General features: G+C 45.3%; 1 protein-coding gene and 1 long non-coding RNA gene across 5 annotated transcripts in view; one reads left to right on the forward strand and one right to left on the reverse strand.

Moving 5' to 3' along the window:
- Rnf111 (ring finger protein 111) overlaps window positions 1-16,456 on the reverse strand; it is a 61,292-nt gene that overhangs the window by 7,542 nt on the left and 37,294 nt on the right. For all 4 annotated transcript variants that reach the window (XM_013518871.1, XM_013518873.1, XM_013518872.1 and 1 more), the window contains exons 5-10: window positions 15,505-15,699; window positions 10,304-10,626; window positions 6,803-7,058; window positions 4,305-4,653; window positions 2,662-2,787; window positions 1,015-1,138 (exon numbers count right to left, since the gene is read on the reverse strand). In XM_013518871.1, coding sequence (XP_013374325.1) covers window positions 1,015-1,138; window positions 2,662-2,787; window positions 4,305-4,653; window positions 6,803-7,058; window positions 10,304-10,626; window positions 15,505-15,699 — 1,373 coding nt within the window. The remainder of the gene's footprint in view (window positions 1-1,014; window positions 1,139-2,661; window positions 2,788-4,304; window positions 4,654-6,802; window positions 7,059-10,303; window positions 10,627-15,504; window positions 15,700-16,456) is intronic.
- Window positions 4,380-13,765, forward strand: LOC106149585. Its single transcript, XR_001235858.1, has 3 exons — window positions 4,380-4,465; window positions 12,990-13,138; window positions 13,329-13,765. It is a non-coding gene; the product is annotated as an uncharacterized LOC106149585 (long non-coding RNA).

The following is a 16,456-nucleotide window of genomic DNA, read 5'->3' on the forward strand; positions in this document are numbered from 1 at the left end:
AAAAAGAAAAAGAAAAATGAAAGTCACCCTAATGTTACAGAGAAGCGTCCCACTGATTTTATGCCAACTGCTACTTCTGTTCGGGACTTGAGCAAACTCTCCCTCTTGTGTAACATCCAGATCAGTCTCCTCCTTCCTACCGTTACATCACGTTTTACACAGCTCAGCTGAGGTGGCCGTCTGCCGACAAGCTCACCAACTCGCCGTGAAGGCAACAAAGAGCCAGGGCGCTCCCCGCCAGCGGCACCCGTGTCCGTTTCCCAGCACAGCAGCTTTCTCGCCTCTCGTCTTGTGCTGGAGGTGCCCAGGGTGAGCTCAAGGCTCCCAAACGCGGGGCTGCCGCCGCCCCACCGAGCCCTGCCCTCGGCCCCACATTCTTACTCCTCCTGACCCTCAGCACAGATCTGGAGACACCAGGCTCACGGCGCTCCTGGTGGCAGCACGTGTGAAAGCCCTCACTGCCGCAGCTGAAGGCCGTGGGACTGTCCCACGCACAGGGCCGCCCTGACCCCGCTGCGGCCCTGCTGCTGAGACAAGGCCGCTCCCTCAGCACCAGCCAGGAACCAGCTACTACAAACAGGGGCACACTAGAGGTTTCCACGGATGGCGGATTTACTAGAGCGGGCTGGGGATGGCGCTCATGGCACAGCACCTGCCTGGCAGGCACAAGGTCCTGAGCTGGAGTCCCGATATCACCAAAAAAAAAAAAGAAAAAATTAACTAAAGCACATGTCCCAGTGACAAGAGTTCATGATTCTCTTGGTATAAAGGGGGGAGAAAAAAGCTTTTTTGTACAAATCATTTTGTACATTAAAATATATTTTATAAAACAAATCACAAACAGATTTTAATACATCTAATACCTTTTATAGCACAGTTTTCATCTAAAATTATTTTCAAATTCAATTAAAACAACTATAACAAGTAATACATTAGAACAAGATTTAGAACTTCTTAATCTAGAAAAGATTGCTTTTGAAGACCGTGTCAATACTTGGACAGGCCCCACGTTACCATCAGAGGAAGCGCTCCCAGCTGCAGGTGGTGGAGCCGAGGTGCGTGGTAATGCGCCAGGTGTGGGGGCAGCGCCCCCGGGGTGTACGTGGCGGCCGTCACTCCAGTCTCGATGCCCAGCTCCCTGACGAAGGAGACAACAGTTTAACTCAGATCCTCCTCACAGCCGCGTTCACAGCAACACAAGGGGGGACGACACAGCTACACTTCTGAAAGGAATCTGAAGCTCCCTGACGTACACAACTAAGAAGCAGAGCCCACAGAGCCTAACAGTATCTTTACAACTTAGCCCTGTGACCATGAGCAGCAGAGCATCTGTCCTCGTGGTCACACCTCACCAAGGAAAGGGACAAACGACAAGCTCCTGAGGGCTGTCCAGACTACAAGCCTGGCTCTACCTAAGGGGCGTACAGACTCGTTGGCTGCTCTGGGTCATCAGAACATTAGAGATGCCCTGGCCTTTTGTTTGCTGGCAGCGTCTCTGGGTTCTTGCCATCAAGGATAATTAGCACAGCAAACCCTTCTACATCATCTAAAGCAAGAGTAAACAAAACTTTAGAAAGGGTAAACAATATATGCTAAATCTTCACTTATTTATTCCAATTTTATGTTCTGCCTCAGAATGAGAGAGCACTGTCAAGCAAGTACTTGGGAGGCTGAGGCAGGAGGACTGCTGAGTTCATGACCAGCCTGGGCTACATGGTGAGTTCAAGGCCACCTGGACTACATAGCAAGACCCTGTCTCAGAAAAAAACAAAAAAAAAAAACAAAAAAAAGGAAGTCCCTTTCAGATCGGGTGTGGTGGTGCATTCCTGTAATTCCAGCAAGAGGGAGGCTGAGGCAGGAGGATCCTTGCGAGTTCAAGACCAGCCTGGGCTACAAAATGAGCTCAAAGTCAGCCTGAACTGTGTAGCAAGACCCTGTCTCTAACAGACAGAAAAAAAAAGAAAGAACTAAGGCTAGGAGAATATAGGCTGGGTTTCTCTGTCATAGCAGAATGGTGGAGCAAATCAGGACTAAATTCTGGTGTTCCACTGCACAAAATGGTGACTGTAATGAATAATGATAATATTATGTATTTCCAAATTGCTAAAGCAGAGGATTTTTACAGCTCTAATTTCAGCACTTGGGAAGCTGAGGTAGTAGCACTTTAAGGTTAGCCCAGGCTACATAGTGAATTCAGGACCAATCTTAACTACACAGAGAGACCCAATCTCAAAGAATTAAATCAATCAAACAAAGAGGATTTCAAACTTCCTTACCACAAAGGAGTGTAAAGTAGCTGAGGTGACAGCTATGCTAGCTAGCCTGCTTTAATCACTCCACAATACATACATACATGCACCAAAACATAACACACCAGCCCATAAAACATGATGCCATTAGTATTTGTCAATCAACAATAAAACTTAAAAACACTCTCTACTCCTTCAGGTGGTCCCTTGGCACAGAGCTGAGACACTCCCACCCTCTCTGCAGGCTTGCCGGAGTGAAGAGCGATACACTGTAACATTATACATTATACAGCTCAGGCCAGGGCCCGCTAAGCAGAGGAGTCTGCTTTTCTAGCCACCTCCGGCACGGAGCCCCACCCCAGAGCTCGACCAGAAGCCGCTGAGCACAGGGTTAGAACGAGCAGACACTGACCAGGCAGACCTCTCGGGCGCCTGTCGGGGGTGTGAGGACATCGTCTGAGGCACGTGAATGTGATGCCCATGGCCGTAGTTCGGGTGCATCCTGTGGGGGTGGGGTGGGGGGCGCTCGTGTGCCCGCCTGGAAATAATTGAATAACTGGTTACTTCCTAATGCGGAAAAACTCCAGTGTCAGTATAATGAACATCTACAGATTAATTCTAAAATTAACTTACCAATAAATTATATACGAAATTATTTAACAATTAACAAGAAATCAAGAAACCATAACCTCCTCCCCAAATTCTAACTCCTTATTTATTTCAGCCCCTCTAATATCCAGGACAAAACCAATTTCAACATTATCTTCTGACCTCCTTTATAGTGGGTACTTTAACTAGAATAGAAACTGAACAGAAATAAAGTAACTTTGTGAGATCCTGTGTCTGAAGAAAATGGGCTGGGAACGTAGCTCAGTACAGAAAGCCTGAGTTCAATGCCCAGTATTTAGTAGACAGGTACACAGACAGACAAAACTCTTTTGGCTTCTGACATCTGCCGATTTTACATTGAATGAGATGAAACTATTCTTTAGCTACTGGAGGCTATGACTAAGTTAGCAACTTACACTTTTTTTTTAATCCCTTTTGGTACTAGGGATTGAACCGGGGCCTTATGCACGCGAGGCAAATGTGCATTCTAACACTGGTCCCTATCCCCAGAAGTTTTTAAATTTGAGACAGAGTCTCACTAAGCTCCGCAAGTTGGCCTCAAACTCATAAGCTTCCTGTTCCAGCCTCTAGGAATAATTAGGATTATGAGTATCCAACAGCTGGCGACTTTCCGTATAAAAAGTTGATATTAAAATGACAGGCTGGGCATGATGGCCCACACCTGTATTCCCAGCACTCAGGAGGCTGAGGCAGAAGGGTCGTGCTAGTTCGAAGCCAGCCTGGGCTATACAGTGAGCTCAGGGTCAGCCTGAACTACACTGCAAGACCCTGTCTCAACAAACGAACAAACAAGCAAATGAAAAACCTAAAAAAAAAAAAAGAAAGGAAGAAAGAAAGAAAAAAAGAAAGAAGAAAATTAGATCCTGACTTTTTTTGCAACTCTTTAGTAAATCGTGCTCCTCAGGATCACTTTGAACATCAATCTTTATGATGAAAATTGGACAAGAGATAGGTTTGCTTAAAGAAATCATTGAGTTATGTGCTGAATGTAGTCTGATTTCATTAAATGATCTTACATAAACTTATTTTGTCAACAGCTACAATTTAGAGGAGAACATGGACATAATTAATTTACAGCTGAGCATGATGCACATCTGTAATCCCAGCACTCATGAGGCTGAGGCAGGAGGACTTCTTTGAGCTTGAGGCCTGCCTGTGCTACATAAGGAGTTCATGGCAAGCCTGAACTACACAGTGAGACCCTGTCTCAAAACAAACAAATAAACAAAAAAATTCCAGGCTGGGGACATAGCTTGGAAAGAGCTCTTTCTTGCTAAGCATGTGCAATCCCCACAAAAACAAACAAAATTTCCTAATCAACTAAGGATTGAGCAATAGTTACATCACTTCTAAAGATTTCATCAAACTAATGAGCAATGCAAAGAAAAGCGAGCATGACCCTCTTTAGGAAAACAGGAAGCGTACGTGGGGTGCTGCATCATCCTCCTCCTCTGGCCCTCGAGCCTCTGCATGACGTCGTGCGGGTGCAGTCTCTGGGCAGGAGGCGCCGCGGCCGGGAGGTGGTGCGCGAGGGGCTGGTGCGCAGAGGGGAGGTGCTGAGGGATCGGGGCCGCCGTGCTGGCCAGGTGAGTGGGGGGTGGCGGCGCCACCGGGTGAGCCGCTGCATGAGAAGACATGGGGGAGTGGAAAGCGTGCACAGGGTGAGGAATCACATAGTCCACTTGGGGTGGAGGCTGGGCCTGAGGAGGGGCATTTCCATGAGAATGGGGGCAGGCCGGAGCTTGGTGGTGAAGTGGTCTCGTCAAAGAAGCATCTGCAAGAGAAATACTGCAGGTGAGCCGGGCAGGTACCATGCAGTGGACCGAGCACGCGTCTTTGTAACAGTCTGGGCTGGAGGCGTCTGGCCAAGCAGCCTGCTGTCTCACTGGAATGACCTTGGTTGATCTCCTCAGGTCAACTTAAACAATTTTACTTCAGTCCCACAACACGTCGCCAACAGAGCCTGACCCGTACTCCCTCCCTTCACCCCCATTCACAGCCCCACCCCCAAAGAGCACAAACTGCTCTGCTCGAAGCCCTCGAAAGCAGGGTAACCCCTTCACTGGAAGCACGGCTCTTCAGCACATCAATCTCACTGCTAGGAAGTTATCCCATAGATAAGACTCCAACTACAAACAATTTAAATATTCACCCACAGAGGACTGCTGTCATATATAACGGAAAGTAGAGGGTGTTAAAAAGACAATGAAAGGAGGGCTTCATGGACAAACACTAGTGAGCTTGATTTTTATGTGCTAATATGAAAAAAAGAAAATCCAAGCTGTATGGTTGTGTGCAAACAAAACAAAAAATGAGGCAGAATACTGTATTTGATATGGCCCCTCACGTATGTAAGCAGTGAGTTTATGAAGAGAATCTCTGCATGTTTGTAGAAGATGCAAGGTGTCACTACCTCTGAGGAACTAAGACTGATGAGAGGTAGAATGGACTTTCCATTTTACAGAACGCTGCAGTGTGGTTTAGAATACACGTGAAATACGTTCACGATAAAAGCAAAACAAATTAAATCCTAAAACATTTTTATTAGGACATTTAAAAAGAAAACTGCTTCAGTATATTATTTTTAAAGGGAAATGGCATGAAATCACACACTACGTTCACAGCAAAAGAGACCCAATTAAAGATAAATACAAATAATTGTTTCAAAACAGCCTAGGGCTGGGGATACAGCTCAGTGGCACAGCGCCTGCCTGGCAAGTGTGAGGTCCTGAGTTGGAGTCCCACTACAAAAAAAAAAAAAACAGCCCATATATCATACCACTGTTTGTACACAGAATTCCCACACTAATCAATGCTTTGCAAAAACTTTCTCAACTCATTCTCCAGCAGTGGCACATGCCTGTAATCCCAGCACTCCGGAGGCTGAGGCAGGAGGACTGCCTGAGCTTGAGGCCAGCCTGGGCTACATAGGTAGTTAAAGGCCAGCCTAAATTACAAAGTGAGATGCTGTCTCAAAAAACCAGACAGACAGACAGACAGACAGACAGACAGACAAACAAGGAGGGAGGGAAGGAGGGAAAGAGGGAAGGAGGGACAGAGGGAGGCAGGGGAGAGGAAGGAGGGAAGGGGAGAGGGGGTAGGAGGGGAAGGAAAGAAGGAGGGAGGCAAGGAAGGGAGGTCTGTATGTAACAGTTATCACGACTTCCACTGTACAAATTCTGGGCTAGCTCCAGCTCTGTCTGCAGAATGCAGGTTTTTTTAAATTATTGGAGCAGAAGAAGAAATTCAAAGGGACATGTAACAGTAGTTCTTTCCTTTTCCTTCCTTCCTTTTTTGCTTTTTCAAAGTTTTGACCCTCCTGCCTCACCTCCTGAGTGCTGAGTTACAGCGTACTGCCACACCCACCTGGTACTGACCATTAAAATACCTAATGGACTTTAATTTCTCTAAAGTCATGCCCAGTCCTACTTTAAATGCCTACACCAGATGAGTACAGACACCTTTCTTTCCAACTGGCGAAGCATCTGTCCAAATTTACTTAAACCTTAGTAACCACTTGGGAATTCTTAAAATTGTACCTAGAAATACTATTAAACTTTCATATCTCACACTAGAGAATAATCCAAATTCCTTAAAACCTCCTTTGACAAAAATCTAAGGTGCCATTCAGTGTACTTCAATTTCATAGATACTAAAACGAGAAGAAAAAATACACCCCACACTCAAGCTAAATAAATACTAAAAATCACCAGGCATGGTGGCACAGGCCTGTACCTCCAGTACTCAGGAGGCTGAGGGAGGAGGAACACCCCAAGTTCAAGGCCAGCCTGAATTATGTAGTGAGATCTTAGCTCAAAAAACAAAACCAACAAACCAAAGCACCCCTAAAAATTGATGAGCTAGGGCTGATGAGAGGTTACCCCAGGGGGGCGCGCCCGGGGCGCCATTAGCAGGGTACTCACAGGGAGGCGGCAGGTAATGCCGGCACGAGGACAGAGCGGGCTGGGGGGGCGCCTGGGGCTGGGGCGGGGCAACCAGGCTCGATCCGTAGCTGTCCAGGGACAGTGGCTGGCTCGGGGCAGCAGGCGCAGCCTGATGGCCAAAGATGGCAGCTCGGGAAGACGAAACAGGGCAGCAGGGGTCAAACGCAGACGCTCCGTGAAAACCACCACTGCCATGGCTCCTGATGCCACTGCTGCTCAGGTCGACCGGCAACGCCTGTGCACAAGGAGGAGCTAGAGTTCACCTTTCACAACACTGTCAGGACATCACTGCCGTCATCACAGTACAAATGTGAAACAGAAAAATAAAGCCTTTGAATTACTCTGGAAATGGAGACAGTCATAAAAACTGGACTGGTTTTATACTTAAAATCTAATCAAAGATAAGATCATTAGCACAAGATGAAGACATTTTTAATATTTTAAGGTATATTTCTCCTGCATTATTAACATCTGAGAGAACGTTTACGCATTCTCTTTCCCTGAAGCTCTCACCAGTAATTTAAGAGGCCCCAGAAAACACGTTACCACACGACAGAAGACACTTAGGTTCTAGTGAAAAACACACCCCAACTTTCTAAACTCTCTTCCGCAAGCATTCAACAGAACTCCAAGAATGCAAACAAATCCACAAGATTATTCTGAAATTAGCTTTGCTTGACAAAAACATTAAAAAGTAAAGGTTAGACTGACAAAAACGTTAAAGAATAAGCCAATGCTTCCTTTTATCAGGAATCTGATTTGTGGGAAGGCGCATTTACTAAGCTGTGCACTAAACCACAATGGAGAATTCATCTCTACTTACCAGCAGTTTTTCCCCCAAAGCATTTAAAAAGTTCCCGGTATCCAGTAGAATAACTATCACCTACAGCAACCTGTGTCGTATTTCCAACTAACTAGAAAAGCAGTCTAAACGGTCCCAGCACGCAGAAGTAAAAATGTTGGAGGAAAGATGGGAGCACTAATTACTGTGACTTGATTATTACACACTGTTTATACGCATCAAATTACCAGACCGTTTCCCCATAAATATGTACAGTTATGTGCCCAAGGTCTCACTCCGTAGTGCAGATTAACCTTTAACTCACTATGAACTCTAGGCTGGCCTGGAACTCACAGCAATCCTCCTGTCTCAGCCTCCCTAAAATTTTTTAAATCCTAAATAAATCTTTCACCAATCTTGGGTATCTCCAAAGCAGATAAATAACTGCTTCTTTGTATTCTTAAGTAACTTAAATACATGCTTACTGCTTAGCTTCCATATAGCTGTGGTTGTATAAATATGATTACAGAAAATAAATATCTGGTGTCACACATGGAACGACGTATAGCAACTGTTCAACGCTGCAAGCCGAGGACCCAGAAATGAAGGGTAACACTCTGCGAGAAGCACAGATCACCCACAGTCCACACAGGAACTAAGGCAGGCTCCTTTCTTTCAATGGGCTCCACGCTCAGAGGATGAAAAGAAACAAGAGGAAGGAGGTGCAGATACAGGAAAAGCTTTGGCAGGAAGAAGAGAAGAGTGCTAGCTGGGCGTGGTAGCATAACTCTATAATCCCAGCACATGGGAGGCTGAGACAGGAAGATCACTACCTCTATAACCCCAGCATTTGGGAGGCTGAGACAGGAAGATCACCATGAGCTCAGGGTCAGCTGGGCTACACAGTAAGCTCAAGGATAGCCTGGATTAAATAGGAAGACCCTGTCTGAAACGCCAACCAAACAAAGCCCTCCTGCAAATGGGCAGGTCCCCTCTTCCGTACTATGTGTATACAGTCAATTACGTAGAGGTGTGCCCCATTCTCCTGAGGCAGGGAATCCAATGTATGCCTGCAGTTCAGGTGAACATGGTTTAAGAACAAACAGAGCTGGGCGTGGTGGCGCACACCTGCAATCCCAGCACCCGGAGGGCTGAGGCAGAAGGATCATTGCGAGTTTGAGACCGGCCTGGGCTACAAAGTGAGCTCAAGGACAGCCTGAGCTGCGCAGTGAGACCCTGCCTCAGAAAGACCAAAAAAAACCTCAACCACAAAGAAACAAAATTTAAAAGGACACATTTTAGGAAATGTCAGATGACAGAGAAAAGCAACTGTTCTGAATTTTCCTTTTGACCTTTTCCTACAATATTAGACAATAAAGTTACAATTTTTGCCTAAAATGACACCTTCAGTTCTGAAAGCACATAGCACTAAGGTTTATATCACAGTTATTCATATAACCACCCAGCAAAAGATAAAATAACACATAATACCTGACTTGATTTATTCTATGTGATTAATACTAATTTAGTGTTATTTGACATTTTAAATGCTCACTAAAATATAAACTCATTTAAACATAACTTTTCTTTTTTTGCTTACACTTCAATTCTCTAAAAACAAAAACTTCATCTGCTCCTAAGAACATGTGCTGCAAGTTTATATCTGAGAAGCTACTTATTTCTAGATTCATGGAGGTTATGAGTTCTAGAGTAACACATAAAAAAGAAAACATGGGCATATCCCAATATTTCATAAATCATGTTGATATAGTTTTAACATCTTATTTGAAATAGACTCTCAAAGATGAGATTCATCTATATTTAAAGAGATCAAAGATAATTTCAGAATAGAAGTCTTTTTTTTTTTTTGGTCTTTTTTGAGACAAGGTTTCACTGTGCAGTTCAGGTTGGCCTCAAACTCATTTTGTAGCCCAGGTGGGCCTCAGACTTACAGTGATCCTCCTGCCTCAGCCTCCCAAGTGCTGGGATTGTAAGTGTGAGCCACCACACTCAGCCTAAAAGATGATTTTTGGATTAAGCATCACTTCTAATTTATCTTTTTGTCCTCTCCTTTCTCTCCCTCTCTCTCTCTGTCTCACTAAAGACTGAAGCCAGCGCCTTGCAAAAGAGCCAAGTGCCAATGACTGACATCGTCAGCATCTGTAATTTTGCTTTGAGACAGTCTCATTAGGTTGTCCAGGGTAGCCTCAAAGTTGTGGTCCTCCTGCCTCAGCCTCTCAAATACTGGGAGACTAAAGACATTCCCCATCATGCCTGACTCCATATTTTTATTCCCCTCAACTATTTGCAATAGGAAAATCCCAGGAACTTCATTTAAAAAAAAAATGACATACCACTAAATTAAGCCATTTTCACACGTAAGAAAATGAAGCCTATAAAACTTCAGAGCCAGGTATGGTGACACACACCTATAATCCCAGCACTCAGAAGGCTGCGGTAAGAGAACCAACTCGAGTTCCAAGACAGTCTGGGCTACATAGAGAGCTCAGGGCCAGCCTGATTTACAAAGTGAGACCCTGTCTCAAAAACTAAAAAAAATTAAAGTAAAATAAAACATCATGAGAGATTTTTTCTTCTTCCTAGCAGCAGCACAGCTTTAAAAACAAAGGGAAAGAGGGATGGAGGGGGAGGGAGGGAAGGAGGGAAAGAGGGAGGGAGACTCTTCGAACCCCACGTACTTGCTCATGGTAGCTGGCACTGGAACCACTACTTCCCGCACAGGGCGCCTGCACCGGCGGGGGCCTTTCCACAGGGCAGGCAGGGTCACTGAAGGTGGGAGACGCCGGGACAGCTGGGTGGGGAGGGTGGTGGTGGTGGTGGTGGTGGTGCTGGAAGTGGTGGCTGTGCTGCTGGAAGCAGCCCGTGTGCGCGTGTGCCAAGCCGTGCAGCCCCTGTGCTGGGCCTCCGCACGGCGAGTGCTGCGGGCAGCAGGAGGGCAGCCTCGGCATTGCAGGGGGGCCGGGCTCTGCCACGGCACTCGGTGCAGTCCTTCTTGATTCATCTACAAACAGGAAACAAAACGTGAATAATCAAAGCATATCTACTGCTGTGTACAAGAAAGTACTGTGTACCCATAAGAACTAAGAAACGTCCGGTAAATTCAAATCTTTGTAAATAAGATGTTAACATGGCCACATTCTAAGACACGTATCACTTTAAGCAGTGATCTTCGCTGCGTTTTCTTGAAATTCTAAATTCTCCAAGAGATTCATTATTTACCATTCTACATAAATCAGGCAATAGAACATCTTTTCCTAGATCAATACAAGTTATTAATTACCAATAAAATTGCATTTAGAAACTCTGTGACTCTCCCATATCTGCCACATGATAAGGATTTTACCAACCCTTAACACCACAACTCACTCCCATTAAGGCAGGCCTGGGGATTCTCACGTTTTTAGGAGACAGGCACCAAGCCCAGCAGCGAGCCGAGTCTCACTAACCACCACCCACCATTCTTTACTCTGGAGGTTTAAGTCAGAACCAGTGAACACCAGAAGTGGTGAGACTAGTGTTAGGAAAGAAAACGGCTCATCAGAACCCAAGAAACTAGTGATGTGGGGCAAACTGTATGGAGTCCAGCAGACCCGGACACCAGGCCTGAGGCTGCACATATACTGAAGGGGTAACAGCATCCACAGTGACTTCAGAAGAAGACTGAACTGGAAGGTCTTCCTAGTGTACACTTTGGTTTCTAATTAAGTAGTTTATTTTCCTATAATCCAGGACCTATTTCTCAAACAGGCTTGCAACCCAAATTAAAGACAAGTGAGTGGGCCTGGTGCTACAGGTCTCTAATTCCACCTACCTGGGAGGCTGAGGCAGGACAATTTCAAGTTTGGGCAATTTAGTGAGATCATGTTTCAAAATAAAATTTCACCCAGCCGTAGTGGCTCAGACCTATAATCTCAGCACTCAGGAGGCTGAGCTTGAGCCAGGAGAACAAGTTTGAGGACACTCTGGCCTACACAATGAGTTCAAGGTCAGCCTGGACTACATAGCAAAACACTGTCTCCAAAAAAAACAATAATAATGAAATTTCAAAAAAGAGCTGGGGATAATACGTCAGTGGTAGAAAGCTCGATACTAGAGCTCTTGGCTAGCACACGTGAGGCTCTGGATTTGATCCACAGTACAGGAAAAGGGGAAAAAAAGAGGCAAATGTCCTGTCACTTGAGAGTAAATAACCATAAATTAGGGGTAAAGTACAAAGATCTGATTACGTAAATTTAAAAACCTTTTTACTTAAGATTAAGCCACAAGGGTCTACTAAAAATGAGACCATCAGAAGCCTGCAGTAGAGAATCACTGTGAGTTCAAGGCCAGCCTGGAATACAGAGCATGCGAGACCCTGTCTCAAAAAACTAAAAGAAAAAAAAAGTCTGCAGCAAGGAAATTAACTCCATAGCTCAGAGACATCAAATTGGTGAGCGTGTCTTCTCTGTAATGCAGGGTGATTCCTGAGATGCACGCACAGATTTAATCATTCATCTGGTAAGTACTCCACATAATGATGACATGGGGAAGAATCTACAGAAGACAGTACAAAACACAAGTCCTGGTCTCTAAAACTGCTCACAGTATTGTCTGCCTTTGTGACTTCACCTCTCACAAACGGGAATACACAGGCACAATGCAGACGGCTCAGTAAGCCCCTGCTAAAGTCAAGTCATCTTCAGAAAGGAAGAGAGGGGAGGGGAGGGGAGGGGCACCAGTGGTCTAGAGGTACAGATTGGGCATCGGCAGTGTGCTGTGAGCGGTGGGACACCGCAGCTGTGGGGCCGAGAGCAGGGATGAGAGCACGGTCACACGAGCAAGGTGAGAACATGACGATCACCCCCAGAATTTCCAGAGCAAGTTTCCTTCTCAAACAATTCAGAAGCACATTAGAGCCAGGCGTGGCGGCACACGCCTGCAATCCCAGCGCTCAGGAGGCTGGGGCAGGAGAATCGTTTCGAGTTCGAGGCCAGCCTGGGCTACACAGTGAGCTCAAGGCCAGCCTGAACTGCATAGTGAGATCCTGTCTCAAAAAGACAAAAAGAAGAAGCACATCAGAACACAGTTTAGGGTGATGAAAACCCACTCAAGGCAGACACAGACATGACACAACGTACCTGTGCAGTGTGAAGGACTGGAAGCAGGGAGGGTGCTGAAGCAAAGACAATGTAACAGCTAAAGCACAGCCGAGACGGGGGAGGCGAGGAGGCAGAACACAAAGGAGACAGCGCGGCGGGGAGGACTGGAAGACCAGGAGTTAGGAGAAAAGGACAGGTATGGACACAGAAAGTCTTCAGAGAGGTGCTAGAAGTTGTACAAGTTCAGGCTTGAGAACTTTTTTATTTTTTCTTTCTTTCCTCCAAGGGGTTAGTAGCCCACGCTGACTTCAAGCTGACTTCAAACTCTCCGTGATCCTCCACCCACAGCCTCCTGAGTGCAAAGGTTGCAAACCTGCAGCACCACGCCTGGCTGCATTCAAATCTTCACCGGAACCATTACTGGCCTCAATCAAGGTATTCAACTTTCTAAGTTTCTTCATTTATAACACAGAGAGTAAGGCTAACATGAAGAGTTTTTATGGTTTAAGTAACACACAAAAGCAAAATACAAGATACCTAACTAAGTAAATTAGTGAGAAAGATGACATACTCAATAAATGAAATAAAATTCTATTTATTTCTTCCCACATTTTTTCCCCTACAGAATGAAGTATTTCAAAAGCATCCCTAGCTGCCTCCTGCCATGCCTGAAAACAGAGTCACCCTGGTCACTGGGCACACACAGGCTGCCACTCAGAGGGCACAAGTGCCACTAGGAAGGCCCCCAGCACGGAGAAAGCTCTCCCGACCCAGTGCTCATCCCTGACCCCCCACCCGATGCCACTCCACCTCTCAGCAGTGAAGTCAACTCTGGAGAGGATACAAAAAAGGAAAAAAAAAATCCCTGGGCAATCTTCTTAGCAGTGTTCATTTCTGCCCTTAGTGTTTGAGATGAGCCCTTCCTTATCCAGCCACAAGTGATTTTCCAATTTGCCCACACCAAGTTATAGGGATATTATAAAAGTTAAACGCTATACTATTAAAAGCATCAAGTAATAAAAATGTAAGTGGCTTCATTAAAAATCATGATATCAGCCGGGCGTGGTGGCACACACCTGTAATCCCAGCACCCTGGAGGTGGAGGGAGGAGGATCACCAAGAGTTCAAGGCCAACCTGGACTACATAGCAAGTTCAAGTCCTGCCTGAGCTGCATAGTGAGACCCCGTCTCAAAATACAAAAACAAAAACAACCAACCAAAAAAAATCACAATATACCCTATCTATGACTACAGGTCTACAGTGTCCCTACTAGGAAGCAGTTTATCAAGTTCTACCTCTGTCCCAATGCCCACCAGAGAAAGAAAGCTAGCTCAAGGCTCAGTTAGACAGCTGACAGGAGACAGCCAGATATGTGAGCTCTGCTTACGCAAGAAGTAGCACAAGGAAGAGCTAAAATGATTTAATTCTTCGGTACTGGGGGTGCAGCTCAGGGGCAGAGTGCCTGCTCAGAACAGCGAGGGCCCGGGTTCAGCCGTAACATGGGATGGGGGTACACAGAGGCGTACACCTTTGTGACCGAGTCAGGCAGTGGGTCCCTACACACAGTGTAAGAGAACAGGCGAAAACAACAGGAAAAGAGAACACCTGCAAAATACTTAAAACCCCCATCTGCACATACACAGCACTTAGAAATGGAATTGGTGGGTCACGTGGTAACTCTATGTTGCTGTTGTTTTTTAACGGCATTGGGGATTGAACCTCTGCACTGAGCTACATCCCCAGCCCTTTTTTCGTTTTTTGTTTTGAGATAAGGTCTTGCTAAGTTGCACAGGCTGAGCTCAAACATGCAATCTTCCTGCCTCAACCTCCCAGTACTGGGATTATAGACTGGCACCACACCCAGCTTAACTTTTTGCAAAATGTTCAAGTGTTTTCCTCAACAACTTTACCATTTTTTATTACTACCACCACTTCCCCAAGACTGCAACGATTCTGCTTTGTTTGTTCTTTTGTAATTACAGGCTCCCTAGTGGGTGCTTTGTCCTATTTCACTGTGGTTTTCATTTGCATTTCACTAGTGACCTGTGATTCTGAGTCCCTCTGCATGTGAGGTTTGGGTCACCTGTATACCTGACTTTGAGAATAACAAATCTGCTCAAGCCCTTTACCCATTTTTAACCTGGGTTGCCTGTGTTTTTGTGCAACTGTAAGAGTTTTCAGCCAGATGTGGTGGTGCACACCCATAATCCCACTGTGAGATTCATGAGGTCAATTCACCTTCCTCTTCTGTTGCTAATGCATTTGGTGTGACCCATTCACTTTTCCCTATGCTCTCTGATGAGCTGTAATGTTTGAGTCACTTCTATCACAGAAAAACAAACATGAAGCTGTAGTCTAATTCAAATAAACACTACTTCAGTCCCATGAGATTTATTAAAATGTAAGAATACACTTGCAAGAACAGCAGAAACTTTCAATACAGTAATACTGTTTCTAACACACGTCATGATGAAACAAGGTACAGTGACGCGTGCCTCTAATCTCAGCTCTCTGCGAAGCTGAAGCAGAAAGATCAAAAAGTTCCACAACTTCTGCGTATCACGGTACAAATCCTCCTGTGGTTCTGGGGCTCCTGTGATCTACCCATGTGAGAACCTGAACCTTGGCTCCAAAGAGACCTGGAGTGTGTGAGGATTGAACGAGACCTTCCAAGATACCAAGACCCTGTCTCAAAAATTTTCTGAAGGGCTAGGGATGTAGCGCAACACGGAAGCCCTGCGTTCAATACCATTAAAAAGAAGCCATGACCGAAGCTCCACCCACACACATCTTCACATACCTCCTACAGAAGTGCCAGCTGTGCTAGTGCTTGTGAGACTAGGTGAAGTCTCTGGCACTGTGGAAGGCTGGCTACTGGTGACAGCTGGAACAGTATCAGAGGCCTGCTCAGAGGTAGGTGGATTTGAATTGTTAATGGAAGCACTAGTAGTTTGTGATTCCATTCTTGCAGAAGTGGTTGGTACTACAGTAGGTTCTACAAAATATAAAACATCTACTTAGTATTTGCAGCACATTAAGTATAGGGTTATAGCTTAACACAAGTTAATGTTCTTATGATAACTGCTAAGACAAGCAAATATTAAAAATATAAACTCTCTAGTAAGTATAAAATGGAACAAAGAAAGCTTTCATAAAGGTAAGCTATTAGCCATGTACTCTCTTGCATGGTGGCCGACCCTCACACTGTAGAATGTACATCTTTTCCTACTTTGATTTGGTCCAGGCCAGGGATGTAGCTCAGCAGCACAGTGCCTGCCTGGCAAGTGCAAGGTCCTGCGTTTGATTCCCAGTGCCAGAAAAGTAAAAAATAAAAAAACTTATTCGATACTCGCTCTGCAGAGCCTTTCTCCTTTAATAAAACTTTGCTACCATTAAAAAAAGAAGGTAAGATGCAACACCTGACAAGTTACTAAAATATGATTTCTCCCATTTAAAAATTGTAACACATATATGGATAAGTCACTAATTTAGGTGAGTAAAGTTTTTCAGCTAAGTTCTCTGACCTACCACAAAGAAAAGACTTGAAAGAAGCAGTTCCTCTGCTATGTCCCACACACAGCTGTGGGCTGTGGAAACACTGTTAACAAACTGTAGTGCTGGGCTGGGGATTTAGCTCAGCGGCACAGCGCCTGCCTGGCAAGCGCAAGGTCGTGAGTTCAATTCCTGGTACCCAGGAGAAAAAAACAAAAACATAACTCCCCCCACAAAAAACTGTAGCACCTTCTGAAAGC

This window comes from Chinchilla lanigera, unplaced genomic scaffold (assembly GCF_000276665.1).
Source record: "Chinchilla lanigera isolate Chin_1 unplaced genomic scaffold, ChiLan1.0 scaffold00049, whole genome shotgun sequence".
NCBI lineage: Eukaryota > Metazoa > Chordata > Mammalia > Rodentia > Chinchillidae > Chinchilla > Chinchilla lanigera.